At 60.8% G+C, this 12288-nt stretch overlaps 2 protein-coding genes across 2 annotated transcripts in view; both read right to left on the bottom strand.

The window, feature by feature from the left end:
* Positions 1 to 198, bottom strand: part of DNLZ (DNL-type zinc finger) — a 2308-nt gene extending 2110 nt beyond the window's left edge. Inside the window, exon 1 of the mRNA XM_008049216.1 lies at positions 193 to 198. Coding sequence (XP_008047407.1) covers positions 193 to 198 — 6 coding nt within the window. The remainder of the gene's footprint in view (positions 1 to 192) is intronic.
* A 301-nt stretch (positions 199 to 499) lies between these two features.
* On the bottom strand, positions 500 to 9284 carry CARD9 (caspase recruitment domain family member 9). Its single transcript, XM_008049211.1, has 12 exons — positions 9081 to 9284; positions 8475 to 8612; positions 7221 to 7525; positions 6943 to 7122; positions 6643 to 6786; positions 6130 to 6255; positions 3917 to 4120; positions 3470 to 3511; positions 2853 to 2898; positions 1354 to 1430; positions 710 to 789; positions 500 to 599 (listed from the first exon to the last, which is right to left on the bottom strand). Exons 1-12 carry the CDS (start codon positions 9262 to 9264, stop codon positions 500 to 502), a joined length of 1626 nt encoding a protein of 541 aa, XP_008047402.1. The 5' UTR covers positions 9265 to 9284.
* Positions 9285 to 12288: the final 3004 nt, after the last annotated feature.

Raw genomic sequence — 12288 nt, 5'->3', positions numbered from 1 at the left:
GGACAGTGCGCCCGGACCGACGGCGTGCGTGGGAGGGTCGGAGCGCGGGGCGGGGGCCGAACGCGTGGCGGGAGTAGGGGTCACTCCGTTACTTCTTTATTTCCTTAGCTGCATTTTCTAACACTCTATGATGCACTTGTGCTACATAATAAAAACAGAACATGCCCTCGACGATCAGAGATGTGTGTCCACCGACATGGAAGCGAAAACGTGGCACAGGACAACTGAAGTCCCAACTGTTGGGGAAACAGACTCATTTTTCTATGACAGAGTCAGTCATGACTCACGAGGCGGTCGGTGGCCCCCGAGCGGGAATCCCACCGGCCGACGGCAGGAGACCTGGGTTGTCTGCAGGACCCAACCGCGTTTCTTGCTCCTAAGACCGGGCTGGGTATCCTGGTCCTGGTGACGATTGCAGGAACACTCAGAGGGGCTCACGCGCTGCGTTCAGACACCAAACAAGGCGGGTCTGCCAGCCTGGGGCAGGGAGGGGGCCCAGCTAGGAGCCCTCAGTGTCCGTGTTGTCGCTGCCAGTGGTGGTCTCCCTGTCCGCCTCCCTCTGTCGCCAGCCGTTCTGCATCTTCCTGAGGGCCCGCTTCCTGTGGAGACACAGACGTGGCAGGTATCTACAGGCCCAGCTGCCCCCTCCGTAGCCAGCTTTGCGAGAGCTTGGGGACCCCTGCCCGCCCACCGCCCCCATCAGGCCCACCTGCGGTAGTTCTCGAAACTCTCTTTGAGGCGCCGCCGCTCCTTCTCGGGGGGCTCCCCGCTGCTGGTCAGGCTGGTGTCCTGAGAAGGGGGAAGGCTCAGGGCCTAATCAGCACCCCTGGACAGGACCCCACCCTCCTCACAGGCACACGCCCTCCCCAGGCCCCCAGAACGGGACTGGTGGGGATGGGAGCCCAGGCAGTCTCAGCTCAGCTCAGCATGGAGCCAAGCTCCCTGGTGAGGTGAGCCGCATGGGTGTCCTGCCCTTCAGAGGACATGAGGGATGCTGGGATTATAGCTGTTTGGACTGGGCCAGGAAACGGCTCTGGCCTGGGTGCCAGATCACTGTTCCTTCTACTACAAAGCCCGGGTGGCCCTTGGCTATCAGGATACCTTTGTCAGCTGCAAAAGTCCCGAAAAAACCAGCAACAGGCATCATGCATGGTTGCCCCCCAACATGTCCACCCCCAGGTCTACTCATCTAAGCAGGGAGGGAGTTACATCCCATACACCCCACCCTAGGAGCTGGGGGCAGAGACCCTGTGGTCACCCCCTCGGCCATCTGGGGCCACTGGGGAGGGACCCAGGACAGAGAACCACCTCCCCCATGATCAGTCCCCCTGTGGGACCTCAGAGAGGCCTTACATTGGGGGTCAGTGAAAGCCGTTCCTTCTGCAGAGCCACAAAGGGCTGCTCCGGGCTCTCCCCGTCAGCCAGGCCGCCTGGAAGGACAGTTGTGCCTGTCGGGCCTGCCCACCTGTGGGGCCACCCACACTTGGCAAGGTTGCCCTTCCCCCACCTCTCCCCCCAGATGCTCCCCACAGTACCCGTCTTATTATAAGGGCTCATAAGACCCCCATGCGAGTCCAGTGAAGACTTCGCATATTACAGACAAGGAGACTGAGGCCTCCCAGGAGGAGGCCACCTGGGACCAAGTGGACCATGGACCGTCCACTCCTCCCGAGCTGGCTGTCCCCAAACTACTGAGGACAGGCAAGCAGGAAGGTCTCTGGGCCACAGGAGATTCTACCCACTTAAGCCCCAAGCCAGGCTGGCCTCTCCCTGGTCACGCAGCAGCTCTGTGGTCCTGCTGGCTTGTGGGGAGTGGGGTGGGGATGCCCCGGGGCAGGCCCACGGCAGCGGCTGGGAGCCAAGCAGCGAGGCTCCTAGACCCCCTCAGAGTCTACCAGGGCCTGGCTGAAGGTCTCAGCTGCACTGCGGGGAGGGGCCAGCCAGCCTGTCCTGGCCATGCGACAGCCCCTCCTTAGAGCTGACACATCCCCTGCTCGACCTCCAGCTTTCACATCTGTCCCTGTTCCTGCCAGGGCCACCCCCGTGGTGGGAGCCTCCTAGTTGGCAACTCCCGGGTCCTGACCATCTCGTGCCCACATGGGGGCTCAGCGTCCTCAAGTTCAGTTTTTTGGGGCTGCGGCCGATGGCCAGCCCGTCACTTCTCCATCTGTGGCCTCTTCTTCCTCTTCTGCCTCCGCTTGGAGGCTGGGGTCAGGCCTGACACTGAGGAAGTCTGTCTGACTTCCCACGCAAGCTCCCAGGGCCCCGGCCTCAACCCCACGGACACCTGCATTCAGAAAGAACCCCTTCCCCTGTCACCATCCAGCCCTCTTTCCAGGTGGGCAGAGGGGGCCTGCCCCACCCACAGGAGTCCCCCACAGCCCTGTCACCATGGACAGTCCCTTGTTGCCTCCTCACCCCTGCTGTCCTTCAGACACAGGCCCTCAGCTGCCCCCACACTCAGTCCTGTCCCTCAAGCCACGAGGGGCTCTGGCCCTACTTTCTAGCCTCTGCACCTGGGCATTGGTTTGGGGCAGGAAGGAGGGCCAGTGGCTCGCTTCTGCACCCACTGACCAGGGCTGCCTGGATGGGCCACCCCCTGCTCACCCCACAAGGAGGGGCGTGTCCTTGCTGTGACACAGGCCCCACTAACCTGAGCCCTGGGTTCTAATTGAGCTCTCTAGTTCCTCCCTGGATGGCCCTGACCAGCCTATGTATACCCCAAGCCTCAGTTTTTCCATCTGTAAAGTGGGGGTAGTGACAATTGAGACAGGGAGTGTGTGCCCAAGACTGGCCACGGAGCAGGGCAACCAGCCTAGGGGGCTCTGAGTACACACCCCTCACCTCCTCACCTTTGTCTAAGAGCTGGGCATCCTCCAGGTCCTGGGGGAGCGAGAGCTTCCAAAGAGAGGTGGGTTATTCCGTCAGATGGCTCTGGGAGCCACCGCCACTGCTCCTGGGTCTGGACCTGACCTGCCCCCCTGCCCACCTCTGGCTCCTGCTCCTCAGCCAGGCATGACCACCACTGTCAACCCCTGTCCAGAGCTTCTCAGAGACTCAGGTGTCTGGCCAGGCTGGGGCAAGGGAGTCCAGGCATAAAGGTCCCGCCACAAGGGGCCAGGAGGTGGATGCAAGTAACAAAGGCTGGTGATGGGAAGTGTGGACAGTTAATAATAAGAGAGGATGGTAAAAATCTCCATACTCACACTCAGAATAGTGCCTCCCTGCCCTGTGTCACCTCCCAAGCCTACATCCCTGGCGGGGAAACACTCGGCCTATGCCTCATTTTGCCCCCAAGTAAAGGGAGGCCTCAGTGTTCTGCCACCTGCTTTACCCTCCGACCGGCCCAGCATCAGGGAGGAGGGGGACGGACTGGCCCACGAGAGCAAGACCGGCCCAGCATCAGGGAGGAGTGTGGGGTGAGCCCCAGGGGAAGGCCAGCTTGCACCCCCCCAGAGGTCACACTCACTTCCTGGGAGTTCCTGGGTGAGCCATCCTCCAGGTCAGAGCTCTGTCGTTATAGAAAAGGGTTGGTCAGCATTTCTATGGGGGGGCATAAGCTGCCCCCAGGTATGGGGCATCAGAGCACAGTGAGGGGTCCTCCAGGGAGGCCCTGGTCACCTGCTCAGCTGCACCTGGCCCCTTGCCAGATCCCTTACCCAGCACATCCCTCCCTCTCTCTGCCAGGGTGCCCATGGGTCCCATGGTCCCATGGTTTCTGCTCAGCCTTGGGCCCCGTCTATACCCCTCACCCCACACTAAGGAGGGGACTCAGTCAGGATGAGCTCCCCAGATAGAGGAGGAAGGTGTCAGGAAGGCCCAGGAAAGCCAAGGCTGCCAAGCTAGGACGGGACTGCCTGGGGGCTCAGGCCTCTCCTACCCTGCCCCACAGTCCCCACAGTCCCCTGCTGCCCACCAGGACAAGGGTCTCCAGTTGCATCTCCAGCTGCTGCCGCCTGAGCCTGCCCTCCGCAGCCAGCAGCTGGGCCTCGCCCTGGGACAGCTGCAGCTGCAGCTCATCCACCTTCTCGCCCAGCTGGCGGACACGCTTGCGCAGCTCGTCCTTCTCCTGCAGGCTCCGCGCGTGCTGCGCATGCAGCTCCTCCCGTGCCGCCATGGACTAGGAGGATGACAGAGTACAGTGGGTTCCGAGTCCTCCCAGGGCCCAGGGCCTTGGGCCCAGCCGCCTGACGCCCAGCAAAGGTCCTGGTAGGATAGGGGGTGGCACCGGCCTCAAGGCGCTGGGCCCCGAGGGGACCCGCCAGCACCAGCCACTTCCTCTTGGTGGCCTGTGGACGTGGCTGGCACCAGCCACTTTCATTTGGTGGCCCGTGGATGTGGCCAACATGCAGGAGATTGTACAAGCGACAAAGGCTGGTGAAGGGAAGTGTGGACAGTTAATAATAGAAAGAAGATGACAAAAATCTTCACACTCACACTCAGAATAGTACCCCCAGCCCTGTGTCGTCTCCCAAGGTGACATCCCTGGGAGGAAGGGGACACTCAGTCTGTGTTATGCCACCACACATAGGGCATGCATTTTATAGACTTGGGACATAGCTTGATATCAAGAACAGGATTGTTAATGACTGTGTGAGATTCTTTAAAATGAACGCACACATTTTGTCACCCCTGCCCCCACTGGGGACGCTGAGGTGGAAAAGAAATCATGCAAAGAGAAACCAGCCTGATCATACTCAAGGACAGAGCTGGGACCCACCTGCAGCTATCAATCACCCCTGCAGGCAGTTGGCCCCAGGTGGCCAAAACGTGGCCAGTAACTGGCTGCTGCCCTAATTTTGGTCCCCATTTCTGACTTAGGATGGGGTAGAGAAAGCCAACACCCCCCACACCCCAAGCAGTCCTCACCTTGGAGAGCCTCCCTAGTCTCACTAGGACACAGCTAGTGCCCCCCTTTTTCCCAGTGGAGTTTCCCCACTCTGGGGTGTGTCCCACGCAAATGACGTGGCACCCTCTGGGGGGAGTGGTCTTCCCCTGCAGCTCCCAGGAGCCCACGTTTTTTGTTTTGTTTTGTTTTTAGTTGGAGTCTCACTCTGTCGCCCAGGCTGGAGTGCAGTGGCGCACTCACAGCCACCCCAGTGTCAACCTGCCGGGTGCCGGCGATCCTTCCACCTCAGCTGTCCAAGTAGCCGAAACTACAGGAGTGCACTATCACGCCTGGTTAATTTTTCATTTATTGTTGAGACAAGGTCTTGCCAAGTTGCCCAGGCTGGTTTCGAACCCACAGGCGCAGGCAAATCACTTGCCTCAGCCTCCCAAAGTCCTGGGATTACAGGCTGTGCCACCAAGCCTGGCCCCTACGTTTTAAGCTCCTGCTACGCATGGCCAAATATCCTTGAGCATCTCAAGGAGGCAGCAGTCACATCGATTAGGCATCACATGGGAGACGGTGAGGCGGGTACATCCCTGCGCTGGACGCTCCATCCTGTTCACAGGAATTCAGCTGGTCAGGGTGCCCCCTACCCCCTGCTTTTGTTTTTAAGGTAAAGAAGTTCTTTGGCAAACAAGACAGATAGAAAGTTTCCATTTTTATAAAGCAAAAAACAAAATGATATGTATATTGAAAAACGTGTGGCCAGTGGGATCTGAAGGTTGACCATGGTTTCCCCTAGGAGCAGGCTGGGGTGGAGATGGGGAAGGGGAGTGTTAACTTCATTATCATTACATGTTTAAAATGAGCACATACTACCTTTGTCATTTAAGAAACTCTCTGGGCTGGGTCCAGTGGCTCATGCCTGTAATCCCAGTACTTTGGGAGGCTGAGGTGGAAGGATTGCTTGAGGCCAGGAGTTTGAAAGTAGCCTGGACAGTAGTAAGACTTCGCCTCTATCAACAACAACAACCAAAATTAGACAGATGTGGTGGCTCGTGCCTGTAGTTCCAGCTACACGAGAGGCTGAGGCAGGAGGATCGCCTGAGGCCAGGAGGTCCAGGCTGTGATAAGCTGTGATCCTGTCACTGTATTCCAGCCTGGGCAACAGAGTGAGAACCTGACTCAGAAAAAAAGGAAGGAAAGAAAAAAACACTCTGACGACTGCCCCCAGAGGCCACCAAATTGGCATGCCCACGCAGACACGGGGCAGCTTTGCCATCTTTTTGAGTGCCTACCTGGTCCCGCTCGATGGCCACCTCCTCCAGCTGCTGCAGGATGGCCTCAATGCGGTCCTTGTACATCTTGGAGTCCTTGCGCAGGGCCAGGCACTGCAGCTCAAACATCTCCTTCTCCTCCATGCACTGCAAGGATGACGGCTCAGCCCCACAAGCCCAAGGCCCTCATTCCGGCCCCCGGGGTGGACTCGGGGTGGGAGCTCAGGGACAGACACAGCCAGGCTGACTGGGACTCAGGGGAGGCTACGGGAGTCCCTGGGTCCCTGCCAGGCCTGTGCTTCCAGCCAGTAGCAAGACAGGCCCGTGCCAGAGCCACCACGAGCACAGCCACCGTTTTCCCTCCAGCACCGTGAGCCTGGAGACTAGCCTTCACCACGAGGAAGGCGTGAGCACCACGGACAAGGAATGGGCACCAGATGGCAGGGCTGCCCACTGTCCTTCCAGGAGCCAAGGTCTCAGCACCCACCCGACTGGCTGGCCCCTCCTGCCATGTGCTCCTGCCCCCAACCATACCCGGATGCGCAGGGCCTCGCCCTGGCGAAGGTCCTTGCGCAGGGAGAAGATGGTATTGGCCTGCTCCTGGTGGTCCTGCAGCGCCTGCCGCCAGTCCTCCTCCAGCACCTGGATGTAGGGGCTGCTCCTGTCCAGCTTCCCCTCCTGGAGGAGGCAAAGAGCAGCAGCCTGGCTGGGAGGGCCGCACTGCCCTGCCTGGGCTATGCCCACTCTTCAGTGGGCCCCCAAGCCGTGGTGCCGGTGCCTGGGCTGTGCCCGCGCCACGCCCTCCGGGATGGAGCCCACCCTCCCGCAGCACACCTGGGCCAAAGCCTCCAGCTCCTGCACCCGGGCCTGCAGTACAGCGTTTTCCTGCTGCAGCTCCCACAGCCGCTCCTGGCTGGGCCGCTGCTCCATGGCGTGCCGCAGCTTCAGCGTGTGCTTGCGCTCCACCTTGCAGTCGTCCTCCGCCTTCATGAGGCTGTGCTTGAGCCGGTCGATCTGCGGATGACTCCGTGAGCCCGGCCATCCCGCCCCGGCCTGTGGATCCCGCCGGGCCCCGCGAGGGGGCGCCCCTGGTTCCCAGGGCGGGAAGGCACCTCGAGTTGCAGGTCGCGGTTCCGCATGAGCGCGGCACCCTTTTCCTCGCTCTGGCGCGCCAGGCGCATGGCCAGGTCGTAGTTCTCGCCCTTGCAGCGCTGGAGCTCGCGGGCGCCGGCCTCACACTCCTCCTTGAGCTTCTGCACGCGCTCCTGGTGCCTGCGCAGGAGGCTGTCCTTGACCCGCAGCTCCTTGATGAAGTCGTCCTTGGCGCTTAGCAGCGATGTCAGGTCTTGCACCTTCTTCTGCAGCTTCATGACCTCTGTCATGAGCAGCTGCGTCAGGCCGGACTCCCCGGATGCATCTGCAGGCCGAGCTGGCATTAGATGGTGCCCGTGCCCCTTGGTCGCCCTGCCCCGTCACACCCTGGGCCTTGGAAGGACTGGTGGCTCGTGGCCCCTGGGGATGCTGGCCCATTAAAGGGCACACCACTGGCCTTCTGCAGAAAGAAGGCTCCCTCGGGCTCCTTTCCCTGTTGGCCAGTGCACCCATGGCGATATCTAAGAAACTGACAGGCGGGTCTAACTTGCCTCCCGTGACTGCTCCCCTGCCAGCACACAAGACAGCCATGGGTCAAGCTATGCCCTCTAATATTATCATGGATCTTAACAAGATGCACGAGGACATGCTACCCAGGGGACGGGGTTCCTTCCTTAGCTGCTGGGACCACAGGACTTTGCCCCCTCTGTGATAGTGGCTTTAGTAGGGTCATACCCTCTTCCGGATGAACATTCCGAGGCATGTGGGGCTCCCAGTCACCTCCTTCCCACACTGCTTCCCTTTGGAGGCTAGTGGGACCCCCAGCATGGCAGGGACCCCTGACCCTGGGCAGTGATGGTGCACTTGGGCAGGGTGGGTGACAGTGATGACCAGAAGCGCACCCCCCCATTCGCCAACAGCCCTATCTCCCCCCACTTTCCCATGCATGGCTCACAGCGTTCTTCCATTCCCAGTGGATCCGTCAGTAAGCTGCCCACCCCCATGCCAATCCTGCCCCACAACACCCCGCCCTCAATTCCAGTCCCGTCTGGTGCTGGCCAGGCTCTTCACAGGCCTCGCCCCATACCAACCTGGCTCCGCCCATACCCCTGCCCCCCAGTGCCGGTCCTGGCGTGCTCTGACCCCGCCCCTAACTGTGGCCCTGTCTCTGTGCTGCTACCTCCCACGCCGGCCCCGCCCCCATATCAGCCCCTCCTCCAATGCCACCCTGTGCGCGCCCCGCCCCCATGGAGCCGAGTCCTTGTGCCCCTCACCGATGATCATGGAGAAGACACGAGCTGGCTCCTTGCCCGTGACCTTTCTGTACAGCTGCGGGTAGTAGAGCTCCAGGCTCTCGAGGAAGGCCACGTATCCCTTGTGGCCAGTCCGCTGCAAGATGTCCAGGAGCACGCCTGCGGGCCAGAGAGGTCATCTGGGGGCTGATATGGAGGCCTGGACAGGGGGCAGGCCTGGGCCGGTGGGGCCTAAAGCCCGGAGAGATAGAGGCTGGGTACTCAGGTGGGGTGTGCTCTGAGTAGTGGGGGCCCTAGGCTGCGTGGTTCCCTGCTTTCCACCCCTGCGACCCGGCCAGACCCAGGGCTCCCCCTCGCGTGATCTGGGTGGCAGCATGAGGCACCTGAAGTCTCCATCCTAGGCTAGGGACAAAGTTCTGCGTACCCCCCAGCCCCTCCAGGGGCCCCAGCAGTGGAGGGAGCTCTGCTGCCCTCTTCTTGGCAGCCTCAGCAGACAGGACAGGCCAGGGTGGGGAGTTTCCACCTCAGGACAGGTTGGGCTCCCTGGGTAAGCGCAAGACTGGGTGGGCCCTCCTGGTGTCAAGGGGCAGGGGGCAGGAGGCCTGGCAGGCACAAGGCAGCACTGACCCACTTTCCGCTTGCGGATGACCAGGTTGGGGTCGCTGAGCACCTGCTCCTCATCGTCAGGGTTCAGGACCTTGCACTGCCGCAGGTAGGGCGTGATGCGTGACGGGTCAATAACCGAGGTGAGTGTCACCCGGAAGCCCTCCAGGGTGCTCCAGCACTCGTCATCATTCTCGTAGTCTGACATGGCCTCGGCAGGCAGGTGCTGGGAGTGTCAGAGAGCAGCTGGGAGGGATGCCACATGTCGGCCCCACCCAGGCCTGCACCTGCTTCCTGAGCTATTGATCCACATGGGATGCTCAGCCCAGGGCATCTGAGAGAGATGCTTGACCTCAGAGACACAGTGACTGCTCTCCATCAGACCACCCGGCCGGCCCCCCTTCTACCTTTCCTGAGCCCCCCACCCTGCCCTTCTGCCACCCCATGGCACTCAAGATGAGCGCAAGGAAGACACCGTTGGGATCTAAGAGAACATTCTCCCCTGCACGGTGACCCTTCTCTGCCCCCCTCACGCCCCCAAAGCGCCCCAGAGCCTGAGGGATGGCCACCTCCCACCTGTGGAGGTGCATTTGTGGGAGAAGCTGTGTGTACCTGTGCCCAGGGCTGGGCCAGCAGCTGGTTGGCCCGTAAGCCTCCCACCCCTCAGCAACAGAGGGAGCTAGTCCATGCTGGACTTCCTCATTCCTGACGACTTGACACCCACTCCCCTCTCAGGCCCATGACCGCCTTCCTTCTGTTGGCCTGTGGTGATGCAACTGTGGCTGCCCAGCCCTGCGACAGCAGCCTGTGTCATTTGTGCTCTCTGGGAAGGGCAAAGGAGGCCTGCCCACAGGAGCTGTGTGTCTGTCACCCTCACCAGCCCAGGTACCCTGCACATGGCTGGTCAGGAATGCTGCTGTGGCATCTTCCTGGGTTCTTGGGTGTTGGGCATGGTGGATCCTGGGGCTTTCCTGACTTCCTTAAGGATGTCAGGCCAGCTCCCTCATGGGATTACCCATGCTGGGATCACCACTGCTGTCCCCTCCTACTAGTGCAGGAAGCCTCAGCCAGCTGAAAGCCACTGTCTCCAGGATGGGGCCAAGGTTGGGGCAGCCACGAAGCTGTGCTCCCCCCCCACCACTGCAGGACCCAGCCCCTCTCACAGCCCCTTCCGGGAAACACTGATTTCCAGCCCAAGGGAGTTGGGACATGGCTTCTGAAGACTTGGTTGCAGCAGGCTTGGTTTTTTGAGGAGTTTCTCAACTTCCTGCTGCACTTTGTCATCCTATTTAGCCCGGTGACAGATAATGGGCTGAATAAAAACAGCAGCATGGCCTGGTACAGTGGCTCATGCCTATGATCCCAGCACTTTGGGAGACCGAGGCAAGAGGATGGCTTGAGCTCAGGAGTTTGAGGCCAGCCTGGGCAACATAGCGAGACCTCATGTCTCAAAAAAATAAAAATAATAATAAAATTAGCCAGGCATGGTAGTGCGCACCTGTAGTCCCAGCTTCTCAGGAGGCTGAGGCAGGAAGATCAATGCTGGGAAAGGTCAATGCTGGGGAGGCCGTGAGTGTGCCACTGTACTCCAGCCTGGGTGACAGAGTGAGACTCCAACTCAAATAGATAAAAACAAAACAAAACCCAGCAATGCGGTGGGTGATTCTGGGAACACTGGGCCCTTCCCTGCCTTTCTAGCCTAAAGTCCATGTGGCTGTGCCTGACCAGGCCAACAACTCCGCTGAAATGAACAAGGGGACAGGGCAGAGTAGTGGAGGCTGCCTGGCTGACCTGTGGGAAGCCTAACGCTGCCCTGGGGTATTTGATCCAGGATCCTGAGCAAAGAACTGACAGTGGTCCTCCCCACCACCATTCTGAAAGGACCCCAGCCCCACCTACCTGGAGATCCTTCAGGGCCACCTGCACTGGATCGTCTGGGCCTCCAGGAGATGCTGCCGGCAGCCAGAGGGAGGGTGAGCCGCAAGGGACGCCGGGCACTTCCTGATGGGTTCTGGTTAACTCCACAGAGGCCCGGCCAGTCCTCCCACAGGCCCTGGTGGCCTGCTTTCTGATTCGCCCAGCCAGGGTGGCCCTGAGAGGCGGGGCAGAGGGAAGTGGAAGTCTTCTGCTCCCCAGATGAGATCTGCTTGGAGCCCATCCAGCCTGTCCTGGGCTGGGTGTCCTGGAGCTGCCCTGGCACCTGGCAAGGGATATGGGAGCAACCCCCTTCATACCCCAGCAACTGGCAGAGGCCAGACCTCCGTGCAGCCACTCTTTCCTGCACACGGGCTCTGGAGGGTTCTCCAGCAGGGGGTGCTCTGTGCCTGATGCCTCTGCCCTCAGCAGCTAATATGGGGACAGCAGTGCAGACTGGGGCCTGCTGGCTATGGCTAGGCCTGAGGGTGCAGGCAGGGGAGAGCTTGGCCCTGAGCCTGGGCTCACAACCTCATGGTGTGACTGACGGCCCACTGCATGGCATTCAGGAGGGCAGGCAGGGCTCAGGGGGCCTGTGGGCACGATCTAACTGGCACTCAGAAGTGTCCCAATATCTCCCACATAATCCTCATCCCTGGGGCACCCCCACTCTGCATCTGGGGACATCCCAGGGCCTCCCAGGCTGGTGTCAGAGGGCTGTCAGCAGGGTACAGGTTGGCCCATGTCCTCCCTGGACTGCGGGTTCTGGCAGCCACCCCTGGGGAGCTGGAGCCTCAACCAGCAGGCTTGGGGAATCCCAGGTCCCGCCTTGCCCGGTAGAGCTGGTTGAACCGAGGTACCACCCATCAGCTACAGGAAGGGGCTGCTGGGCTGGAAGGGCGGGAAGCTGGTGCCAACTCACTGGCCACCTCTCTTGCCTGGTTTCCAACGCTCAACTCGTGGGCTCTCCCCTGCCTCCAGCCTCTTCGGAGAGGATGGTGCCTGATGCCATGCTTCGAGGAGCTGGCAGTTCAGTTGGGCTCCGGGAGCCACCTTCCAGGGGCCCTGCCCCACCTGGGCCTCCCTGCTGGTGGCACATGCATGTGTGCACACTGGGGTCCTGCCATGGAGGAGACATGAGCTGGACCTGCACCTGGCTGGGAAGCTGGCCCCCAGGACCCCAGTGTGTTGAACGAGGGTAACGGTGTCCTCCTTGTGGTGTATCTCTAAGAATGGACAGCTGGGTTCGGTGGCTCAACCTGTAATCCTGTGCCTTTGGGAGGGTGAGGTGAGTGGATTGCCTGAGCCCGTGGGTTCG

The sequence above is a fragment of the Carlito syrichta genome, unplaced genomic scaffold, assembly GCF_000164805.1.
Source record: "Carlito syrichta isolate Samal-C Ts95f unplaced genomic scaffold, Tarsius_syrichta-2.0.1 Scaffold130732, whole genome shotgun sequence".
In the NCBI taxonomy this organism is placed as follows: domain Eukaryota; kingdom Metazoa; phylum Chordata; class Mammalia; order Primates; family Tarsiidae; genus Carlito; species Carlito syrichta.
This window is presented reverse-complemented; position numbering and strand designations above follow the sequence as displayed.